General features: G+C 40.2%; 1 protein-coding gene across 1 annotated transcript in view; it reads right to left on the bottom strand.

Annotated features, from left to right (window-relative positions):
* Lrpprc (leucine rich pentatricopeptide repeat containing) overlaps positions 1 to 23390 on the bottom strand; it is an 83462-nt gene that overhangs the window by 5117 nt on the left and 54955 nt on the right. Inside the window, exons 26-34 of the mRNA XM_038321035.1 lie at positions 20350 to 20418; positions 19427 to 19517; positions 14900 to 15042; positions 14670 to 14778; positions 11742 to 11868; positions 6913 to 7001; positions 3311 to 3512; positions 863 to 1002; positions 643 to 758 (exon numbers count right to left, since the gene is read on the bottom strand). Of these exons, the coding sequence (XP_038176963.1) occupies positions 643 to 758; positions 863 to 1002; positions 3311 to 3512; positions 6913 to 7001; positions 11742 to 11868; positions 14670 to 14778; positions 14900 to 15042; positions 19427 to 19517; positions 20350 to 20418 (1086 nt within the window). The remainder of the gene's footprint in view (positions 1 to 642; positions 759 to 862; positions 1003 to 3310; positions 3513 to 6912; positions 7002 to 11741; positions 11869 to 14669; positions 14779 to 14899; positions 15043 to 19426; positions 19518 to 20349; positions 20419 to 23390) is intronic.

Raw genomic sequence — 23390 nt, 5'->3', positions numbered from 1 at the left:
CGCAGGCGGGATCACCGTGACTGTTTGACTGCCACCTGCTGGGAAGGGGCTCCCCAGCGGTGCCTGTTTGTGTACACTGCCAGCAGCAGCCTGATCACCCACCGCTCCGGTGCACTTGGCGCAGCTTTATATTTAGAGCTGTTAAAGCGGCATGAATGCAGTTGTCTCCTTTTTCTCAAGATTGCTAATTTAACCGAGCGTGCGGGCCACAGAGACCTGCATTTGTCATTTAATGTGTCTGTGACACGTAAGTGAATAGAAAGCAAATCCAACTCTTAATAAACCTTGAATAACGCACTGAGAATGTTTGAGTATTCAAGTGAGAAGCTGTACATGGAAAGCAAACATTTTCTACTTCTTGTTTGCAAACTGTGTTGCCATGGTGATGCACAGTATTTAGAGTGTTAAAGAAATTAGGAAATCAAAGGAATTGTTGCTTTGCATTACCCGTCTTCACTGAAACATTTGTCTCCTTTTCCTACCCTATGCCGATCTTAATGACAAGGATACTTCAGTTCTATCTATGCCCACAGTCTTGCTTTACACTGAATTCCAGCATTCTAGCAGGAGTGCCCTTCCTCACACTCCTGTCTAGTCATTCTGTTTACTTCTCAGAAGCCACAGGCTCTGATGAATCATTACCTCTAGGAGAGCTCTGGCCTCATCCACCTTGCCGGAATCCACAAGCTGCAGGAAGAGATCCGTGACCGGCTTGTAAAGTGCAAACTGATTGGCCAACCTCTCAGACATGATGCTTACTGCAAGGGAAAGAGGCAAGGAGAAGCTTTCATTGAAACAGGGCCGTGACTCGCTCCCCAAAGCAAAGGAATGGCTTCTATGTGCTTAACCAACAGCCACTCACACTTCTCTAACGCTGGCTCCATCTGCTCTTCTATTACTTTTCTGAATAAATACGACAAGCCGAAGTACTGGGGCTCTATGGTTGGATTCTCTGAAGTAAGCATGTGTTCAATATTTTCTATGGCGACATCTATGTTATTACTGTAAAAGAAAAAATTATAATGAAATATCTGCATCTACAAAAACTGCAGCCAGTTTTAGTTAGAACCAATCTATGTGGGTAGTCATGCAAATACTTCAGAAAAAAAGAACTATATTTACAAGCAACCAGGTTCATAACAGTGATCTCTTTAAAGCATATCATCTAACATAACAAAAGCAACCAGAGTGGCTCACACTATGGGGCACTTGTTTCAAAACAGTGTTTGAGAAACAAGACCAAACTAGATTTATGTCGAATATTTAATTTGATTTTGTAGTTCACTGGCTATCAGATGCTATGATTTTGGCTTTATAAACCACAATGATCACTAGGGTGCGAGGCAAAGACAATGCATAACATTTGGAGAATAAAAAAATAAAAAGATCATACAGTCAAAAAGCTATCTTCATGGTTAACAGTCAGAGATGCCTTTGCATCTGGGACCATACTTTAGGGGAAATCCGTACTAGAACCCTCAGAAAAGCGCATCTTTACACTTTACTATGGGAGAACGAGAGAAACTCTGAATCTTCCTGGACAAAATAGGAAAAAAATATGCTCCTGTCATTCTGATAAGACGACCGACGGCTGGTGGTGTGTGGTTATAACGTGATGCCAGAAATCGATTTCATATTGAAATTATTACATCAAAATAAGGACTCCAAGTATCTGTTGAAATTATTACATCAAAATAAGGACTCCGAGTATCTGTTAGCTCTTTCTTATGAGTTTAGGTAAAAAAAAATTATTTTAAAGTGAGTAAAAACATGTTTTCCATATCATAAAAAAATGTAACTATAAAATAAAATGTTCATCTAGCTCTCACACAGATCTAATTTAAAACATCACATTTTCTTATGAAAAAGGTTTGAAACTCTATTTTAGGAAATATTTTATTTTACCTATATACGGCTGTTTGCCTGCATATTTGTATGGACAGAGAAGATATCAGATCCACATGGCTGATCAGCATCCACAGAGGCACCAAGTGGATGCTGGGAACTGAATTCAGGTCCTCTGCAAGAGCTACAAGCATTCTTTTTTTTTTTTGGTTTTTCGAGACAGGGTTTCTCTGTGGCTTTGGAGCCTGTCCTGGAACTAAAGAGCTACAAGCATTCTTAACCATGGAAAGTAGTTTTAAAGGTTAAAACCAAAACATTTTTTGCTAAAAGAAATAAGTATAAACAAAAAAATCTTGCCAAACAGCATTTTAATATATCCATACATCCTATAACAACTCCCCACCACCAAAAAAGCCTGGCAGGGGTGGCATACCTTTAACCCCAGCACTTGGGAGACAGAGACATCCGAATCTCTGAGTTCAGGGCCAACCTGGTCTAAAGAGCGAGTTCTAGGACAGACTCCAAAACTAGACAGGAAAACCTTATCTCAAAAAACCAGACAGAGATGGGGAGGGGGAGATAGATTCTAGAATTATTCTTAGGATTTTTCTCTGAGGTTTCACTACATGGCCCAGATTGTCATCAAACTCCTGATCTTCCTGCTTCGGCCTCCTGAGTTCTGGGACCTTGGGCTTGAATCATGTTCAATCTTTTAACGATGTAATGTATATAGAGCACTAGTGAGATCAGAGAAAGTCAAGTCTGTCTGTCCTTCTGCAATGATGCTGCTCAAGTCTGGATGCCTTCTCTGCTTGTGGACATGCATAGACTGGGGCTGAGAAAGACGGAATGCTTCAACTAGAACCCAGGCTCTTATGTTTGCTAGCCAGATTCTCTATTATAAAGCTCTACCCCAGCCCTGGCAATGTGCTGTTTGTTTTTCAAGACAGGGTTTTTCTGTGTAGCCCTGGCTGTCCTAGAACTCCCTCTGTAGATTGAACAGGCTCTTCTTTAATTCAGAGATCCACCCGCCTCTCCCTCCCAAGTGCTAGGATTAAAAATATGTGTGACCACCGCTTGGCAGAAATATGTATTTTTAATAAGTTTGTAAGTCCTGTTTCACTATGCTAGTAGTGTGTTGAGACGCTAAAGAACTGCTGATTAGAAAGTAAAATCACTTTCATTTTTGTAAATAAATTATTTTGATAACAAGAGGCGTACACACTTGTGCATAACATACATTTTATATATGTGAGTTAGCAACTGTGGAGTAGATTTTATGAATGGTAAATGTTTAGTACGATTTAATTAAAGAAAAAATACATTTTAACATATAAATAGTTTTAATAGTAAATTATCAACATAATTAGGATTGCAAATTTCCAAATGGTGCAAAGAACAACAAAAACATTTTAAAGTTGTTATCTGAGATAATCCTTAGTCAAGAAAGCATGAGAATACTCACTTCTTCATCTGAGCCAAAGCAATGTTATTGATGAAAACCATACTTGAGAGGCCGATTGCATCCAGTCCATTTACCATCCTCTGAATGGCCTCTATGCTCTCCAGGTCACCCTTCACGGCGAAGGCCTGGATGAGGCGGGTGACGGCGAGTTTAGAAGGGATCTGCTTCAGATCCAAGGCTGCTTTTAGAGTCGCGAGAGCCACTAAAACGGAGAGCAGAGAACTAAGCTTTTCTTAAATGACCCATACTGATTTTAACCAGTTTTTAAACAAGAGAGAGCATCAAATGGCTAAATACAAAAATGAACAATTTATCCTAGATTACAAAATATTAATACTTCATGAAAAATCTTTATTAAAATGATGCATCTAACGTTAAAGCAGAGGAACAAAAGTTCATGTCAGAGAAAAGGAATACTGCTGACAGTAAGTCCCATTCAGGGTACGATTTTGTGACTAATCAAGGAGCTGACAAGCTCTGGAGAGTGTAAGGAAGAACTTCTTAAACTAAAGAAAACACCCCCTAAAAGAAAAGAAAAGAACAAAAAAAAAAATAAGTAACTTCTACTCTCATTAGTAATTTCCTAGATTTTACTAATTCAAAGAACACATAATTAACAAAAACTTTTAACATCTCCTATTCTTTCTAGAAAATGGTCCCAACTGGATGGAATCACACAAACCCTGAGCTGGAGCCGCCACTCATCCACATCAGAAGACTGATTTCACACAGTCAGGCTCCGTGCTGATATTTGTTGCATTCAGTTTTCAAAGAAAATGAAGCTCATTCAATTCTTACGGCTATACAGTCAAGGGGTTGGTTTGCGAAATGCTCACAATTGCAAGCACTTGCTTATGCATAAATATGGAATGCCTTTCTAAGTTAGACTTACATGCAAGTGTGGTGAAATCCTGGTATTAAATAAGGTGGTAGATGGGAGGGGCTGCACCAGTACTTAGCATAACAATCACCTTTACCACCACCAAAAAAACTTCCAGGCTTTGTAGCAATTAAAGCACTGTAACCTAGACAAAGCTAAGGCTCTCCCCGGCAGCTTCCAGAATGAGAGCAGCTTCTCTTTACATGGGAAGGGAAAGGGTAGTAATTAAACAGTCTATTAAAAACAATACAGTAAGAGACACGATCAATTTAGTCTTCTTTACTGAATAAACTATTATAATTTCAAATTTACACATGATCCAGACCACTGACTGTCATGTACAGAAAAGAGAAAATAGTTTAAAAAGCGGTTAAGAGGTTACAAATATGTAACATACCAGAAAAAAAAGGCTGTATAATATTTAAAAAATAAGATTCACAGAAAATCAGCTTGGTCGCATCTTGTTAAGCGTGGTCACATGCAGACAATTGTGCTCTAGTATGCTTGGTATCTAAGCACATTGCTAGGGAAGAGCTAAGTGCTAATGAGTAGAGGCAACAGAAGGAGACGTAATTTATTTTATACTATAGTGCAGGTGTGGGATTAGAAGCCATGCTCCAAGAACCCTCCTGAACCAACCTTACAGTTAAAGTCACGGTGTTAGATGCCAACCTAAGCCCCCACTTCATTCCAGGTGTTGGACCTATGGGTACAGGAAAGGGGGGGGCAGTTTCTGTCTATCCAAGGGGGATATAAGAGCTTATGATCTAAACCACGCCACAGAATTTGCCATCTGTGCCACGAACGACCCAAGGAACTCCAAGATTGGTAACCCCCGTCCACACTTGTCTCCAAGTCCTCTCTGACCGCCACTCACCCGACAATTCCCAACTGTTCTCTAGCAACGCACAGCAGTTATTATAGTTTACAAAAATATCAGTTTATAAATTACTAGTAAGATTTATTTGGCTACTTTATTGCCATAGATAAGTTTGCTTAAAATAAAGAGAGGGGAAAGACCCAAAAGGCTGAAGAAAATCTCTTTGGCTACAGAGCAAGTGTGGACGGGAACAGGGTCCAAACCATTCCTGCCTTATTCGTGGAGCACTGTGCCTTCACCAGATGCCAGGCTGGTGGGGCTTGGGCAGTGAGGGCTGGGAGGAAGTGGAAGGAGGGGCCAGCGGGCTCATGGAACCTCCGTGTGTGCGGATACCTGAGAACAGACGACACCACGCCAAATATGTCCTTGTGGTTTTCATGGGGCACCTAGTAAGCTGGGAATCAGAAAAAAGGCTTGGGGCATATTCCCTGCAAACTGATCTCATGAAGTTTATAAGTCTTGTTCTTCATGTCTACAGAAACATTAGCTATTTAAAATTTTTACTAGGAGCAGATTTTAGCCCCCTCTTTGTTTCCTGAGGCAGCCTAACTCTGCAGTCCAGCATCTTGGCAGTCCAGGCTGGCTTCAAGCCTGAACACTCTTCCTGCCTTGGCCTCTCAAGTGCTAGGATTACAGTGTGCACGGCCGTGCCCACTTAAAATGTTCAATTTCATAAAATTTACATGAAAAATAAACCTCACAAAATCATTTCTATTGAAAATAAAAACCTTTAAAATTTTAAAAGCAAGCCTTATTGCAGGTCCCAATTACAACTCCAGGCTGCCTAAGACTGTCGGTGTGCACAAAGCGCTGCAGAAACTCCGGGAAGAGAGAAACAGTCACGTAGGTGTTCAGCCACCATCAGCTAGGAAGACAGCCCAAGAGGAGCAAGCTTAGGTACTGTAAGCAACATTGGCCTGGGCAATTACACAGCTTCCTCTCAAGAGATGGAAAATTGTCTGATGAACTGTAAGCAGGGAGTAGCATCATTACAGCAGCCTGGGGAAGAAACAAGTATCACAGGGAAGAGCTGAGAGCTTAACTTCTAACCTCGATGGCTCCTATGTGAGGTTCCTTATGACAGTGTCACTATCCTGACTAACGTGAACGCTAACTGAAAAGCTCCTTTTCCTAACTTCACGAGTCAGCGCTGTCCCCTACAGAGCTAATCTCCCTTCTCCACAGAAGCTCCCAATCACAATCCTCCTCAAAGTAACCTCCACACACACTTTCCTAGTGCACCCTTTCCACACTCATTTAGGAACTCTCGCCTCCAAACAAACACTGCATTGTACTGCTGTTGGTATTATAAACTATTAAAAAAAAAAGTATTGGATTAGGTTTAAAAAAAATCAATATTACAATCATTTGGTGCACAATCCCACACACTTAACACTCAATTTAACTCATTTGCTATCTCATATACAACCAACACAACACGCAAGAAATAACTGCTGGGAATTGTCTCAGACCTCCAAAGTATGTTCATTTCCAAAGCAAATGACTTGTGCTGTGAATTTTAACGCACTTGAAAGCCTGTGCTTTCTCTCGTTCTGGAACACAAATTTTGCATGTCTGAAGAGCTGTGATTCATCTTAAGAAAACCCATCTTGTGTTAAATGGAATGGAAACTGGACTAAGTGGTCAAATGACAAGTACATTCATATTCAAGCTGTATTATAAATGCATGTACAGTAATTTACGTCTCTCAGCTACCACAAAAGGCTCTTGATAAGCAGGTAATTTGCTAAATGGACTCCTTTATCCAAGTATTCGAAGGGCGTTACAAGAAAAATCTGCAGAGGCATTAATGTGACGTAAAGGTCAAGCATTGTGACATACCTTTCAAATAATCCCGCCTAACTTGCGTTATGATGAGGAGGCTGTTGGCAGCATCGTTCAGTGTGAAGCCCTTGATGTGGGTCTCAGCGCTAAAAGAAGCAGACATTTAGAAAGGAATTACTGACATGCTTCTGATACGATAATAAATGGTTGAGCACCAAGGTGAAATTATAAAAACTACTGTTCGTATGTTAAAAATATTGCTGCAAAATATCGACCTGGAGACAGCTTTTGTGTTATCCTGTCAATGGTTATAGAAGGATAATTTTTTTTTGCATTCTGACAGATGACAAAGTTGGAAATGAGCAACAAAAGAAACAAAGTACAAGATTTTTTTTAAACAATCGGTTCAGATTCTTGAGTGCTGACATATTAGGTGACTAAAATAACCGCATGCCCTGCATTGTTCACTGTATCCAAGCTGGATACTTTTTCCTCTTTCTCTCTCTCTCTAATTATAAAATGTAAAACTATTCTTCCAGCAACAAAAATGAACATTTTATTTTCAGTACTGAGTACTTTAAATATAAACTAAAGCATATTACTAACCAATGCTCTATCATTTGGTTGATTAATTTTCAAATTTCTGTCATCTAGGTAGTTTTAAAAGCTTTTAAACAGAGCACAGAACCAAAACCATTGTTACACTAAAATTTAAAATTCCACATAACCAGACTAAACAACAAACTTCCTAACTTTTAAAATTCAAGAGTAAAAACAGCTTTACTTAGCACCAAATCCTAAGGATTAATTAAAACTTAACGGAAATAAACAAAATAACAGAGCCCTAAAATCTAACTGGAAGTAGCTTGTTTGCTGAGCTATTTGGATGTCTCTCGTGACGAAATTTTAGCTTCCTTAATGCCTCAGAGTTGAGCTCACGATTAGGAAACAAGTCACAGGTCATGAGGAGCAAGAGCAATCGCTGCCATTTGCCTGGTTGGCTCAGCAGTGACCTCGTCAATTCTCCATGGTTTGCTGATACAAACCTAAAAAAAACCCCTGAGCACAGTATGAGAAGTGGGACCACTATTCCTATCAACCCAAGAAAATCAGCCAAAGACACCGTGTGTGCCCATCCTTACTACCTGCTTAAAGGACTTGGCTTTCCCAAACAGCAGCATGATTAAATAAAAATCCTATCTCTCACACCAATGTTAGTATATCCTATTCACTTAAGAATATTATTTATAGCCGGGCAGTGGCACACGCCTTTGTTCCTGGCAGGAGGAATAAAGATCCTTCTGTCTCTTTATTCCAAAGACAGGAGGATCTAAGTTCCAGGACAGTCAGAGCTATACAGAGAAACCTTGTATCGAAACAACAACAAAACAACAAACAAAATAAACAAACAAAAACAAAACAACCAAACAAAAAAACCAATCAAACAAAAAACCAGCCTGGCATGAACTCAAGACTTTAATCCTAGCGCTCAGGAGGCAGAGGCAGGTAGATCTCTGAGGTCACAACTAGCCTGGTCTATAAAGAAGGCATCAGACCAGCAAGGAAGGGCAACACAGTGAGTGAGAGTAATTGTTAAAAACCAAACCAAACCACCAAAAAACCCCAAAATAATAACAACAAAAAAAATCTAAAGATAATAAATCTTGTCTCTTAACTGACAACAATAAGCAATGAGCCTTTTGAAAACACATTAACATCATTTAATACTCTTCAAGAAGTCCCCTGTATTTGTTTCGAATACCAACGAAAGTAGAGATTAATATCAGAAGGAACCAAGTTCCCCTTATCTGTTGTATAGTAGAAAAGGACCAACCACAGGAAAATGTATTCTAATCTGGCAAAGAGAGAAAAAGCACAAAGTTACTCACAGAAACCTTTGCAGCGGGATCATTCAGACAGCATAAAGAAATTTAATTCTGGATCCTAATCTTTAGTTTAGTTGCCTTCTCTTATCTATGCTTTTCGATGGGGTTAGCTGCACTGCCGGAAATATGTAATTAATTATATTTCATTTTACACATTTAAGCAGTCACATTAAGGCTGGTGGCTACTGGAGTGGGCTGCAGACAATTTCAAAATAAAGGAAAAAAGGGTATGCATTGTACAGCTTATCACAGCTGCAAATGCTAATCTTTCTCAATTAAAGACAGTATTTCATGGAAAATTCCCTATTTTCAGAGCAATGAACAGACTAATGCTTCGAATTCAAGCCACCGAGAGTGACAAAAACTGCCCAAGCCAGTGAGAGCAGTGAGAGATGCAGCAGCATTTCTACAGACAGACACAGGACGCCAGTCAAGAGGAAACCAGCACTGTTCTTACAGGGAAAGCAGGGCGGCTGTTACATGAGTCTCGGCTTCCCAAGTAAACCTTTTCTTAGGTTCTACTTAAGTTCTAAGTATTTGTTCTCAGAGACTCAGAATAGCCAGTATCGTGGTTACCATAATAAAATCAAGTGACCCGCACACAACAACCACTGTTTTGTTTTTTTTTTAAGTCACTTTTATTCTTATTTGATTGTATAATTGTCTATGTGCATATATGTGGGCACACACAATATATGGCGGTCAAAGTACAACTTGCTGGAGTCAGTTGTCAGCCTTTACCCGCTGAGCCTTCTTGCTGGCCCAACCACTCTGATACAGAGCTGGGGGTGAAGAGACAGCCAGGAAACAAATGCAAAGAACATGACATACTTCCAGTAACACAATTCATCAGAGAATTCAAATAGTTTGAGTGCAGGGGTTGTCCTGGAACTCTCTCTGTAGACCAAGCTGGTCCTGAACTCACAGAAATCCACTTGCTTCCGCCTCCCAATAGCTGGATTTAAAGGCGTGCACATCATCTGGCTATTCTCAAGAAAGGTACCCAACACAGGTTTAACCCAGGCCACAATTCTATATAATGATTTTATCGGTCCAAGGCTGTGTAAACAAATCCTCTGTTGAAGGATTTTTGGATCTTGGATTCTCTTGGGCCCACATAGCTACACAGGGATAGCAGCTATAGACTCATCCTTGTAGGATATCACAGCTGAAATAAATGTAAGTGCTCTGACATCACCAAGTGTGGGATCTAAAACACCCAACTTGAAAACAGAGAGCAGAATGGAGATTGCCAGGCATGGGAGGAGCGACTATGAATACCAGCAAGGCGGGTGAGTTCTAGAGTCTACACGCAGGGCCTACAGCTACTACTAAGAGGGCAGATCATCAGTCTAATTACACAGACTCAGAAAACCCAACAATAAGACGATGAGGATAAAGAAGGTGGGAGGAGCTCCAGATGGTGATGGACATGTTTACGGCCTTGATGCCGGTGGTAGTTTCATTGGTATATACTTATCCCCAAAGTTAATGAGATGTATACATTAAATATGTATATCTTTTAATACGTCAATCATATTGTGAAAAGGCTTCATAAAAACCTAGAGGGGAAAAAAGAATATAAGCCTGTATTTTACAGGTTGTGGGTGAAAGGAGAATAAAAGAGCTATTCTTCTAACCATTCAGGCCAACTCCCTCTAAAATCAAGACCTACGGTAGAACTACAGGAATGTCTTATAGGACCCACACCCGAGCATACAAAATGCACATCAATGGAAATCAATATTCCACAAAGTGATCTTTACTACTTGAGGTGCTTTGGTATTTTCCAGTCTATTTCATTGAAAAATATTCATTCTGCCCCACTAAATAGTGGCAACTGCGGTGTGAAACTCTGCCAGGTCAGCAGCCTTCCTTGAGAGGCACACGCAGCACTGAACACTCTAGGAAACAGGGTGTCATGAAGTATGCATGACATATAGTACAATTCACCGTTAAGGATATGCTAACAAAATGTTTTGTTTTAGGTATATGACTCATCAATTACCTGGGATCTCTGTAAAATGCACAATCCTTGGTCACTCAACATCAGAACCCTAGCAGTGGACCATGGGAAGAAGGTTCAATTGATGTCTATGCACAAGCTCAATTAAAGAAGATTTTGTGTGTGTTATGTGGTATGCGTGAGTGTACATTTGCACGTGTGTATAGACAGGCATGTACATAAACACAGGAGGAGAACCAAAGCTGACATCTGGTGTCTTCCTTAAATGCTCCATTTCATTTACTGACGCAGGGCTTCTTGCTGAACTTGAAGCCCACCAGTTACAGCTAATCTTTCCGGCCAGCTTGCCCAGCTTGTAGGTGGGTTCTGGGGATCTGAACCTGTGTCTTCATGCTTGCACAGCAAGGACTTTACCCATGAGTCGTCTCCACAGCCCAAGATAAAGATAACTAAGTTTTACTTTGGGATGTCTTTAGAGGGTTTGTGACCAACACTCAAGATTAAATGGTTTTGAGTTTTTAAGTTTTCTTCCTTAAAAGTTTAAGTTTTCAACACAAAATCCTGCTGTTTTCTATGTCCTAGTCTTTCCAAATTACTCATTTCAGAACACCTTTGGTTATTATAAGATGCAGTTCCATAACGACTTTCTGTACCTTAGACCTGGTGCTTACAACCGACAGGGCACACTGCAAAAAAATGCTTTAAGCCATTAATTGAGGTGTAGATAAGGTCTAGAGGTAGATTATTCAATTCACAACTGAATAAGTGCTCAAGACGGATGGAGCACATAACCAGGTGAGCGGTCTGAAAGCACACACATGGCCTCGAGTGGTGGCAAACATGCCGACCGTCCCAGTACTCAAGAAGCAGAAGGGCTGCTCCAAGTGAAGCCAGCCCAGAGAACAGCGAGACCCTGCTTCATATAAGAAACCCACAACATTAAGTAACCTTTGATGCTATTTTTATGAGCAGTTGAGACATTTAAACCATATTTCTTTAAAGTGAAGGGTTTTGACAAATGAACTCATACTCACAAGTCTTTCACTTGCATGGCTTGTGTAAAATCATCCTTCATCAGCAGCAAGCCTATCAGAGTGCTGTAAGTTTCACTGTTAAACACAATGTTTCGCTTTTGAGCTTTGAGGAAGATATTATATGCATCTAAAAGAGAGAAAAAAATTTAAAGAGAGAGCAAAACCACCAGAAACAGAAAAACATATATCCCCCACTGTTACTAATTCTTAGAGCAGGCACTGATGGCGCCGCCGCTCTTCAAAATTGTTAAGGCGAAGGAATGCAGGAAGTGCTATCTCCACTGACTGCAGTGGGATCCGAAGGGTGTCTTTTCCAAATTATTTTTCATACTTGCCTTGGGTCAGTAAATTATATTTTTGCGAATAAAAATGAAAATCAGCTCTTCTAACTTCAAAAGATGATAGCAGTTTCAAAATAAATTGCAAAATACGTGTTAAAAGTCCAAATAAATCAGAGGTATAATTTAGATTGAGGGCGCAAAAGATTCACTTTCAAGCTATCTTTAATCCATAAGTGGGTGGTTACAATGGTTCATATTTCAACACAATAGCATTAAAGTGAATATAGCCTATAATTCTAAAATTAGAAGATCAAATTATTTGGCTACGACAGGACTTATACAAAAACATACAATTTTCAAATATACAGATATCTAACAAGTACACCAGGCACCATTTGTTTGACTGATGAACAGTTTTATTTCACTTGTTCACAATAACTGTCAGCGAATGAAAAGATGTTACCAAAAGAGAAGTAGCTACACTTTTCAGTCACTCACTTTTCTGAAACAAAATTGTTTGGCTCTAAAGAGCCAACTGAAACTATAATCCACTCGTGTGTATAAACACATCACAACAGAGATCCAGTGAAGCCGACTCCCCACAGACGGCCTCTAAGGAACATAAAACTGCTGGAAAGAAACGCAATGCATTTAGATGGGTACAGACATGGTGTTCATGACCACAGGAACAGGCAAAAATAGTGGAGATTGTATGTATAAGTTAGGGAAGTTTGTATTATCCTTCACTAAAATTCAAGTGGCAATGTCCAAATTTTATTTAAACCTGGAAATTAAATTGGGAGGGACAAAAAAGGTCTGAGAATATTTATATTAGTGGGGGTCTTAGTGAAGGAGATTAGGTTTGTATGAATCAAAGCCATAGTCATGCAAATTAATCAGGTTTTAAATAAGCTGCCCAAAGCACAATCCTTTTTAGTGATTATATCACCAAGTGCCTCCTATCAGATTTTTGTTAATGCCTGCTGAATCAGGCATTAGCAAAAGGTAGAAAAGCAGACACTCAACAAGGAATTATATTAGTTAATGGTTATGCCAACAGATACCTAGACTACTCGGTGTAGTTTACTATCTGAACCAGTAGGAAAGAAAATCTTTCCCCCTTATCCTTCCACATACACACATACTTCAGTCATGTTCAGCCCCAATCTTCCTTTCTTACGCCTCTCATATTTTCACCTAATCAATTCTTCCCAACAAGCCCCAGCCCTACTTTCATGCCTTCACCATCACTGAGTGTGACCCACTGTGTTTAACTGGGAATGCTGGGACCAGCATGGGCCTGTTAGCCACTTGAGCAGGAGCTACTTTCTGTGGTGACACAACTGAGGAATGACTCATCTCCCCTAGCAACCACTAACTGCCTACATCCTCTGGGAGACATGGGGCCTCATGAGTCTCCTTCCCTAGTAAGTCACCTCTTGAATGCCACTATCAATCCATCACAAACTTTAAGACAAAGCTTAATAAAATACAATAAAATTTACCAAAAATAAGTCATTTAAAATCATGGCACACAAGAATGAAACCACAAAAGAATCTGCTACTCAATACACAATGCACCTGTTTTGTTTAAAGGGGACTGCATAGTTAGGATGGAATGTTGCTACTGTCCTCTTAGTTCACAGTTTGTTTGTTGTTAAATGAGAGCTAAGTACTATCTGAATATTCAAAATTAATAAAACAAAACTAGAAAACGTGATTAGCTGTATTCCGATACCACCGAAGTTGAGTTTGCTATTACTTGTAAACTGTTTATGTAAGCACTTCCATGTAACAAACCCATTAACCACAACTATCCCAAAAGCTGCTAATATAAGCACTGAATTTTCTTTTAATATATAATTTATTTCTATTTTACATTCACTGGTGTTCTGCCTGCATATATGAGGGTGTCAGAAGCCCTGGAACTGGAGTTACAGACAAGTGTGAGCTGCCATGTGTGAGTTCGGGATAGAGCAGCCAGTGCTCTTAACCACCAAGTCATTTCTCCAGCCCTAGCATCATGCTAAATATTTGAATCTTGAGACATACAAAATCTGTATATAACTCTGAATTACAGGCTAAAACAAATAGTGGAATGACTGTACAATATTTAATCACTTAGTTAAATGTTTTCATTTAAATAAAAACAACCTTTAAAAAGGTAATACATGAGTTAGGCATGATGGTGCATAGCTGCAATCCTAGCATCTGCTCTAAGCTAAGAGTGAAGGCTCATCAGCCTGAAGCCTGCCTGAGCTACAGAGTGAGACCCCATCTCAAAAAGAAATTCCAATCAGCCAAGAGTATCATCATTAGCTCAGCCTCTCATAAGCCCACAATCTATACCTAACAATTATTCTTAACATCTGGCCCTTGTTCTTGTTTTCATCTTTAAATACTTTATACAGCCTCAAAATGACACTGGCTTATAAATTATAATATTATCATAACTAATAAATTACTAACACCTATATTATGCTGATAATTAAAATTTCCCCAAATGTGCAGTATTTCTGCTAATCTAAATACACAATGTGAGTGTGTGCCCTTGTCGGCAGCTGTCTCTCTGTCCAACAGCACCTCGTGTGTGAGACTCAGCCCGCACGTTGCTTGCGATCAGAAACAAGACCCTGTGGGTATTTACCGTTGTTCTTTCTCAATCTGCAGGCATTCAACAACATCTTCTCAGTATCAGTTTCTACCGCTGGGGTTGATGAAGAGTTCAGGGAAGGTCTGTCATCTCCAAACCACAACTTTAAAACAAAATTACTCAGTTCAACAAAAATGGTTAAATCCAGCGACCTGTGCGCTATGAAACTAGGGTAAACGAGGCCTAGAGATCTATGGCAGCAAGAACCTGCTAAAGACAGTTACCTCAGGGACATCGAAGGGCACCTCCTGGTTGCTGTTTTTCAGGATCTCTGCTAGCAGCTGCAATGTCCTCTCGCGAGGGATAATATTTTCTTCTTGCATTTTATTCCAGACACCATCAGCTCGCTGCCAGTCACCATTTATTTCTGTAGAATTTTGATTAATTGAAAACCAATGACTAAGCTAAGCAGAACTTACAGGTTTAGGATATTCTTACTTCATGTTCAAGAAGGCATTATTCCAAATGCTGTTGTCAGGGAGAGGAAATATTAGTGACTGTAGCCCAGAGGTGAGGAGACTTTTCTGTATTATCTTTCTTATTATGAGTCACAGAAATACTTTCTCTGCCAAAACAAACAAGCTGAAACTAAACAAAACAATATTAGTGACAAACCACCCCAGGCTTTTATCCAAAGCTTTGAAAATCATGTTGATAAAAGTTTGTTTTTAAAGTAAATGGAAAATTGCTCAAGGTAAAATCAAAATCAGAAGCAAGTGTGTAGAGATAAACACTTGTGCACCACCTTGCGAACACCCATGGCTCTGGAATGACTGCGAGTTCTCTGATGGATGGCTTTTTCTCACATGGTGACAAATGTCCAGGGCTTTGACTTGAGTGAGGAAATAAGACTATCTACATCTCACCTGAGGCTGACGGGTCTCTGCCTGAGTATTTGACATTTTTATGGCAGCGGCTAACACTGCTGACTACGTCTTAGGGTGGCAGGTGACTCTGCAGTAATGCGCTAACACGTCTATGCTGTGATGCTCAGTCTCACAAGTAACAACAACAACAGTCCTGCTTCATGTGTCCCTTTGCTTAAATTTGCAAATGTGTCTATGAGGAGCATCAGGAAGATAAGCTTGAGCACTGCCATCTTAGAAAACATGACTGTTTCCACTTCTTACACTAGAGGGAAACTATCGCCACCAAAGTGAGTGACATTCCCCTAGGCTGTCTCTCCAAATCCTGACCTCCAAAGAGAAAAACTAAATCTTTTAACAAGTAGTGACTGCTAGGAATACAAACTTTGACACACTCAATTAGAAATCAGCAAGAAAGAAAAAAAAGGTCAGCAGCACTATCTATAGTCATACAAATGTTGTAACCCCTGTTCTTAAGTAGTGGAAATTAACCTAAAGTTCAGAGTGATTCTATACACACTTGTTTATAAAGTCAATCTAACTAACACAAACCTTATATTTACAATTAGCTTTTAAAGCAATATTCTTATAATTATACCTTCCCTTTATTGAAATCTCCTGTAATGTAAAACTTAAGTATTATAAATATTTAAAGGCATAAAAGTTAAATTTTTAAAAAATCCAAGCCCAAGAACCTTTACTGTGTGTAAGAAACACATGGAGCAGTTCTTATAGGGTAAAAGTTGAGCAACAGAATGGAGGCTTTTAGGGCAAGGTTAACAGTAGCAATATCATAAAATACAACCCAAAATTCTAAGGGGGTAAAAAAAAAAATTAAACCAATCAGACTATCAAAATCTGTTGCTGTGTACAAAAATCTAAAAAGAATGTCAGAAGAATATGTCTTTCTTAATAATAATTTCCTGTGGCAATAAATAACACCAAGCTGTGATTCAAAGATTTAAAAGTCCACAAATCCAGGCTGGGACAAGGGGATGGGCTTGTGGTCTTGGTCTTTAAAGAACAAGGGTGTGGGCTCCTCTAAATGATCTTGAAGGAGTTTGTCTGGACAAAGGGTTTCAGAAGAAAGTGAAGCTTTATGGGGATAGACAAAACCGAGGACTACAATCTTGGGGCATTTCTGAGTCACTAAACAAATGGAGTCTAGTCCAGAGTTCGAACTCTAAAGCTGACAACGGTTAGAGTAATTGGTGTCGGAACTGAGCTGTTTTAGGTCCCCCAGCTGCAGTTGCTAGTTAAGTAGGCACCACTCTCCTGGGGCAGGAATCATGCACCATTGGCCTGACCCTGAAAACAGCCATCAAAGACTAACTGTAGGTATGTCAGATGGCACACAAGCTAAAAGGAAGAGACCCCTTCTGACCAAAGACTGATAATATGAGTATCAAAATAACTGAAACAAAAGATTTTAAAAAGCCATAAATTAATTAAGAAAAAAAATCATCAATTTTGGAGGTTTGAAGGACACCAAACTCTTACAAACTGTGAAAATAAAATGTAAATATTTGTGTTTTCCAATGAATGTATTTCTTATTATTAGTTAAAAAAGGCACAGATTGTAGGATACTCAATGTAGAGTTGAAAACAAATCAGAATGCAGTCAAAACAGTCAGTGCCTGGAGATCACCAAAGTGGCCAGCTGACAGAAGCACCCTTGAGCCAGGAGGCTGGTGGTGGAGTGCACACTCAGCCAGCAAACTCTTATGCTCTGTGAAGCTTTAGTACTTACAATATATCCATTTTACTAGTATAATAACAGAAGAGGGGAAGGACACACAGCATGAAATGTCAACAACTGAATATGTTTGAAAAAAAACATAAATAACTTGAAGTAGAATAAAATACTAGGGCTGTAAAATTATAAAAGCCACAGTCAAGGACTTTTTAATGCAAAGTAACAATCAAAGGCAGCTGTTTTAGGACAGAGCCATATATGCACACAAATGATAAACCGATGTCCACTGTTTTGTTTGTGCTCCGAGCCCAGCACTCAGGAGGCAGGTACTCAAGGCCAGCCTGTCTATACATGGATTTCAGAAGCCACAGACACAAAGGAGGCCTGCCTCAATACAACAACATCAAAACGAAGAAAACAAAACATCACATATGAAGTGAAGTACCTTCAAAGCAAGAAAATGTTTAATACAGGGACAATAATGATATTAAGGAAGCATCCACTAAAAACATGTTTAAAAAGTCAAAGCCATTAATTCATTCACTGTTTGATGAAGTAGAACTACCACGACAGAAACAGAGCTGGATAAAATAATCTCAGTCTACAAGAGCAAAAGGGAACACCGCTGCCTACCTTCCACTGAAACATCACAACAACATCCAAACCACTCTTCAGTATTAAGACAAATACCTGGAATTTAGTCACATGAAAATTAAGCATACAAACCAAGATTTAGGTACAAGAAAAACTAAAATCTATTCACAGAAACAAGGGACTAGTAAAATCAATTCTAGGATATATTAGTATATTAGAACTTATAGATGATTAAAATGGAGAAAAAGATTGTAAAAAATGTAAATACATATATTAAATAATAGTTTTAACACCAGGCGGTGGTGACGCACGCCTCTAATCCCAGCACTCAGGAGGCAGAGGCAAGTGGATCTGAGTTGGAGGCCAGCCTGATCTACAGAGTGAATTCCAGGACAGTCAGGGCTACACAGAGAGACCCTGTCTGGAAGAACAAAAACAAAACAAACAATGCGCATGTTCCTACAAGATCTATGCCTGTAAGTATGCTCATAGCTATTATAGGAGTGATTGGGAAAGCTACTTCAGGATTTGCATAAAACAGGAGAGAAAAGATAGCAGTCCTCAAAACATCCTATTAATATTAAATTCTGGGGCTTTGAGTTCTTTTTCTGTTCTGAGTTGGCTTAAAAGATTAGAAAACATTTCATTGTGTAAAGTATGAGTGTTCAATGAGCTGAGCAAGGAGAGGCTGGCTTTACAGACAGGAAGGAACCACCCCAAGCATATACAAACCAAACCAACCAAAAGAAAACAAAGGGCAGACAGAGCAGCCATTTCAAACAGCCGCTCCTTGTCGAGACTGAAGCGGGACGACCTTACCCGTCATACTAACTGGCCTGCTCTCTCATTCTCACGCATCTCCTCCGTGTGTCTGTCTGTCCTTCTCCTGATTTCTTAGAAGGTAAAATAATTCAGTTTTGGTTTACAGCATGGATCACCTGGCTAAGTAAGTAACTCCGTTTGGATTTGCTCTCTCAGGCCTAGCACAGATCACTAGTGTGAACCCATGGCCTCCTATACAATTCACACAACAGCGTCTAAGGGGAAGTGGGATCACTTTGTGAACCGACTGGACTCACACTCAAGGTCCCACTCAACCCTGAGCACACTGACCTTTCAGCAGCAGAGCATGTCCCATGTTCCTGGACCTTGTTGGCGGTTAGGATGCCCTCATTTTTAAGAAAGAAACACTATCAAAAAGAAATCTTTCTTTTCACACCCACCCAGTCTCAGTATCTGTGTCATCACCGGCCTCGCTTACGCAGGCAGGACACGCCAGGGTACCCAGAGGCCGCAGGCCTGGTAGTGTAGATGAATGCAGCAGATCTTGAACACGGGGCTGTGTCACTTACCCTTCTGGGCTCCAGGAGCACAGGAAGAAAAGGACTGAGCAGAGGACCTTTACTGTCTCATTACTGCAGCAAGGACATCAGATTCATAAACATCACACAATAGCTAGCGATACAATGTTCTAAAGAAGGCTCAGCTAGCCTTCTCTTTGGCCTGTGTTGAAGACTCACATTTGACAATCCCTCAGACTTCCCTGCTATGGCCTCTGCAGACTGGAGAGCCGACAGGAGGACACCGTCACTTACTGTGTAGTTTTAGTAAGCTGTAGTACATCTGGTCTCTGTCACATTCAAACAGCTTCTGGGTCAGCTCCACTAATTTTTCAAGAGTTTCCACCTTTAAAAGATTAACAGGTAGATTTGCACTGTGTGAAAAGTGTATTTTACAGTTAACAGAAGCAGCAGAATGACCCTTTGAATGAGCTACGTTACCACAGGTTACTCTACCAACAGACTAAGGGTCAAGCACAACAGCAAGGGTGTATTTGTTTAAACCCCACGGAGCTCACACTGAAACCAAATCACTGTGCTGTAAGTATCTTACTACAGTAACAAAATGGTTTTTGTTTTGTTTTGTGTTTTTTGAAACAGGATTTTTCTGTGTTACAGCTCTGGCTGTCCTGGAACTTGCCTTGTAGACCAGGCTGGCCTCGAACTCACAGAGATCTGCCTGTCTCTGCCTCCCGAGTGCCGGGACTAAAGGCGTAAGCCGCCATCGCCCAGATGTGTTTAAAGTTTAAAAGGCCCTTGAAATCAAACAACACAACGTGAGTAACTAAGCTACAGGACTGTCCAGAGAGCATCTTGATGACATACAGAACAGTGGGGAAAACACAGAGGGGGACAACCCTGATGGCGTGTTGCCTTGTGCCAGGGCTTTGCCTCTGTATGGTATAAATGGAAGTAGTGAGCTTGGAGAGAGGGCATCTCCTCCTGCCACAATACACTGTATGTTGCCAGCTTGCTCAGACCAAGTAGAGGAAGGCAGGTGAAAACCTCCAAGATTAGGACTTCTAATGTACCCCAGGAACACAAAATATGCTGTTATTTATTTGGAGACGCACTGAGAGAACACTGTGTCCACAAGGACATCTTGTGAATCCCCAAATGCTGACACTCACTTACTCCTGAGTTTTAAGTGCTTCAGACATCAGAAATCAAATACCAACCTGATTACCGGAAATACATCTATCACAAAACCATTGAAGTCTTGCAGGCCGAGCTCTCATGCCTGGAGTCTGAAAAACAGAACCACCACACAACATGTAAGACACACTGTAACTCTCCTTGGCAGACAGTTTGTTCCCTCTAATGTACTCACTGCCACATCCATGCTAAAGGAAACTTGTCTTTCTAGACAGTCTTCTACTTAGGTTATCTCAAGATGCTCCTTCCCAGCTTATTCATTTAATAATCTTGTTTTATGTTTGTTCGTTTGTTTTGGTACTGGAGTTTAAAAACAGGACCTTGCATGCTATTCCAAAAATCTTTAAATACTAAAATGATTACATTTTATTCAGTTCAGGAATAAGTAATTAACTAAATCAACCCAAGAATATGTAAAGATAAACACATACATGCACAGTCATCCCCATAACACACGATCGTATGTTCCACCCTCCACTCACTTCAACACTCCAACAGAGTCAATAGACAAAACTTACTAATTTGCTATGTAGAATCAGAACCTTAATTTTAATAAAAAACCAGCAGCTTTCAGTTTTAGAAGAAACATACTTTAATAAAAGAACTTTACCTACCAAGCACCACATGTGCTACCTAGCATCTAAACCTGGCTAAGCACTGAACGTTAGCATAGTTCTGGCTTAGTTCAATAACTGAGGCGTATGTTAGTTATACACTCAACTAGAAATTCTGAAGGTTTAGTCAGGAACTCTGGCTTAAAACACATATTTCACAATGTTGGACACTGGAATAAAAGACAAACCATTTCAACATAATTCCAAGGATTTGTGCCTGTAATGACAGCATTTGCATCATCTGTAAGAGGGTTTCACCACGGAACACTGCATTTCAATCACAGGGTCAAGATAAGACAACTACATACTCATCTGCCCTGGCTGTGTGCCAACCTGGAGAAGGTACTGTGCCTGCTCTCTCTACTGATGGTTGCTGAAGCCAGGTGTTCCCAGAATACCAGGGCTTATTTATAAACCCCAGGCTACTGGTGCCCTGGTTGACCTGCAGACTCAGGCAGTCCTCCTCCCTCGGCCTCTCCAGGACCTCACGGCCACACTCTGCACCCCAGTGTTTCTAGTTAAAGACAAAGGCACAGCACAGCGCTAGATGAAGAGCTGACGCACAAAGTACCATCTTGCAGCTTGGGTTGCAGGACAGAAACTGGTAGAGTTTAAGTTGTGTGCGCTCACTAACCATGCAAGGATCTGTGTTCTGGGGTATAAAATCAAACGCAAGTAAACTGACCACTGGAACACACTTTCAGATATTAACCTCTACATCTAGACAAGGACTGTATTCAAGTATTCCCTCATACCTACTTTTCTACATGCATCTTAACAAATATGAAATTAACATCAATGTATATAGAAAGCCCTTGGGAAAAACTAATAATCCTCTTAGCCTCTTTAGAACATGGAAAATGCAAGGGCTACATTCACTTACAACTTCCAGTGTTATTACTGATCCAAATCCACAAGATCTGAACAACACAACCTCGCGCTAACTCTTCCTGCTCAGGGCTGATTAATCCCTGCTGTGGGCAGGACAGCTGACTTATATGCTACACCTCCCCCCATGCTCCATTTTTGAAATTGAGAACTGTTTTCACATACAAACCTCAATCATCAAAAGAACATCTAGGTCAGATTAACTAAATCTCCTAGGCTGCTGGAACAGCCAATGCATCTGGCTTATCTCTGAGCATCTTACTGAAGTTTAAACACCGCAGCTGAAAGCAGCAACAGAAAACGCGCTGAAACACAGGGAAGAACTGAATTCTAACCAGGATGTTAAATATAACATCGAAGGGCAGCTACTGCACATTAAACTAATGAGCTAACCTCTAGTCCTTTCTGATTTTCCTTACATGTAATTTACTTAATGGACGGTGAGGCTAAATAGTTACTCTACCAGAAAGACTGCCATGTTTGTTTCTACCCAAGTTCCTGGGCCGTAAAGCACAGCTTTCTGCAGTTCTAATGCAACACTGAGCTCAACTGTATAGGCAGAAAGTAAAACAAAATGTTTTCATTACTTGATAGCTTTAATATAATCCTCTATGAGCACAATGCCTATGCATGTTAATAAAGACATGTAAAATAATTTTCAAGTGAAGGACATGAAAAATTTTCTACTGCATTTTAACATTTATTTCATATGAACTTAAATTTGACTGACACAGTCAATTTTTACTGCTTTCGTTTTTTCTTGCCAATACTAACGGAATGGCCAAAGAAAACTGACTTCAATAAAGCACACTCCATGGCCACTCCCTCTAGTCAGTGCAGTAAAAGAGTATGTATATACAGGGCTCCCAAGAAGTGACTGAACTCTGGACCCTACGGCCAGGCTAGACATGGGAGGACACTGTCCCTCATGGCGCTCAGTGAGCCTTCAGTCTTTGTCCCTTTCTCTGAGCTCTCAGATATGCACTTAAAGAGCAGGCGTATTAAAGAGCAAATGCCACTGAGCAAATCAGCGAACAGTCTTCGGTAAACAGCCACGCTTCTCTTCACCAGGAGGAGGTACAGAGACAGTGTGAGGAGAACTGGCATATCGCGAGATTCTGGAAGCTAGAGAGAGCCCTAGCTTTAAAATCAGCACAGTGTACCTAAGATTGAGTTCTGACCCTATTAAGGAAAGCAAACTGGGATAAAATTTTTATTTTCATCAAGTAAAGAACAAAGAGTAATGAAGACTGCACTAGAATCCAAATTAAATCTGAAGTCACCAAATTGAGAGTCTCCCTGCAGAGGACAGCAAATTGACCTCAGTTTCAATAAAATGGAAGAAAATAAAATGAGCAGAGGGGAAAATAAACTTTAGAGAAAGTTGTTTTGATGATTCCCAAGCTGGGGGCAGCGTGTCTGGAGAGCACGGAGACAGGAACAGGGCTGGAGAAACCAGAGACTATAAGAACTGTCCTGACTTCAAACCTGACCTTTTGTGCCCCAGCTGTTTCTCAGGGAGTTTCTGAGAGGCTCACGAATGACGAAGTCCCAGCTGTCGC

The sequence above is a fragment of the Arvicola amphibius genome, chromosome 2, assembly GCF_903992535.2.
Source record: "Arvicola amphibius chromosome 2, mArvAmp1.2, whole genome shotgun sequence".
Taxonomy (NCBI): domain Eukaryota; kingdom Metazoa; phylum Chordata; class Mammalia; order Rodentia; family Cricetidae; genus Arvicola; species Arvicola amphibius.
This window is presented reverse-complemented; position numbering and strand designations above follow the sequence as displayed.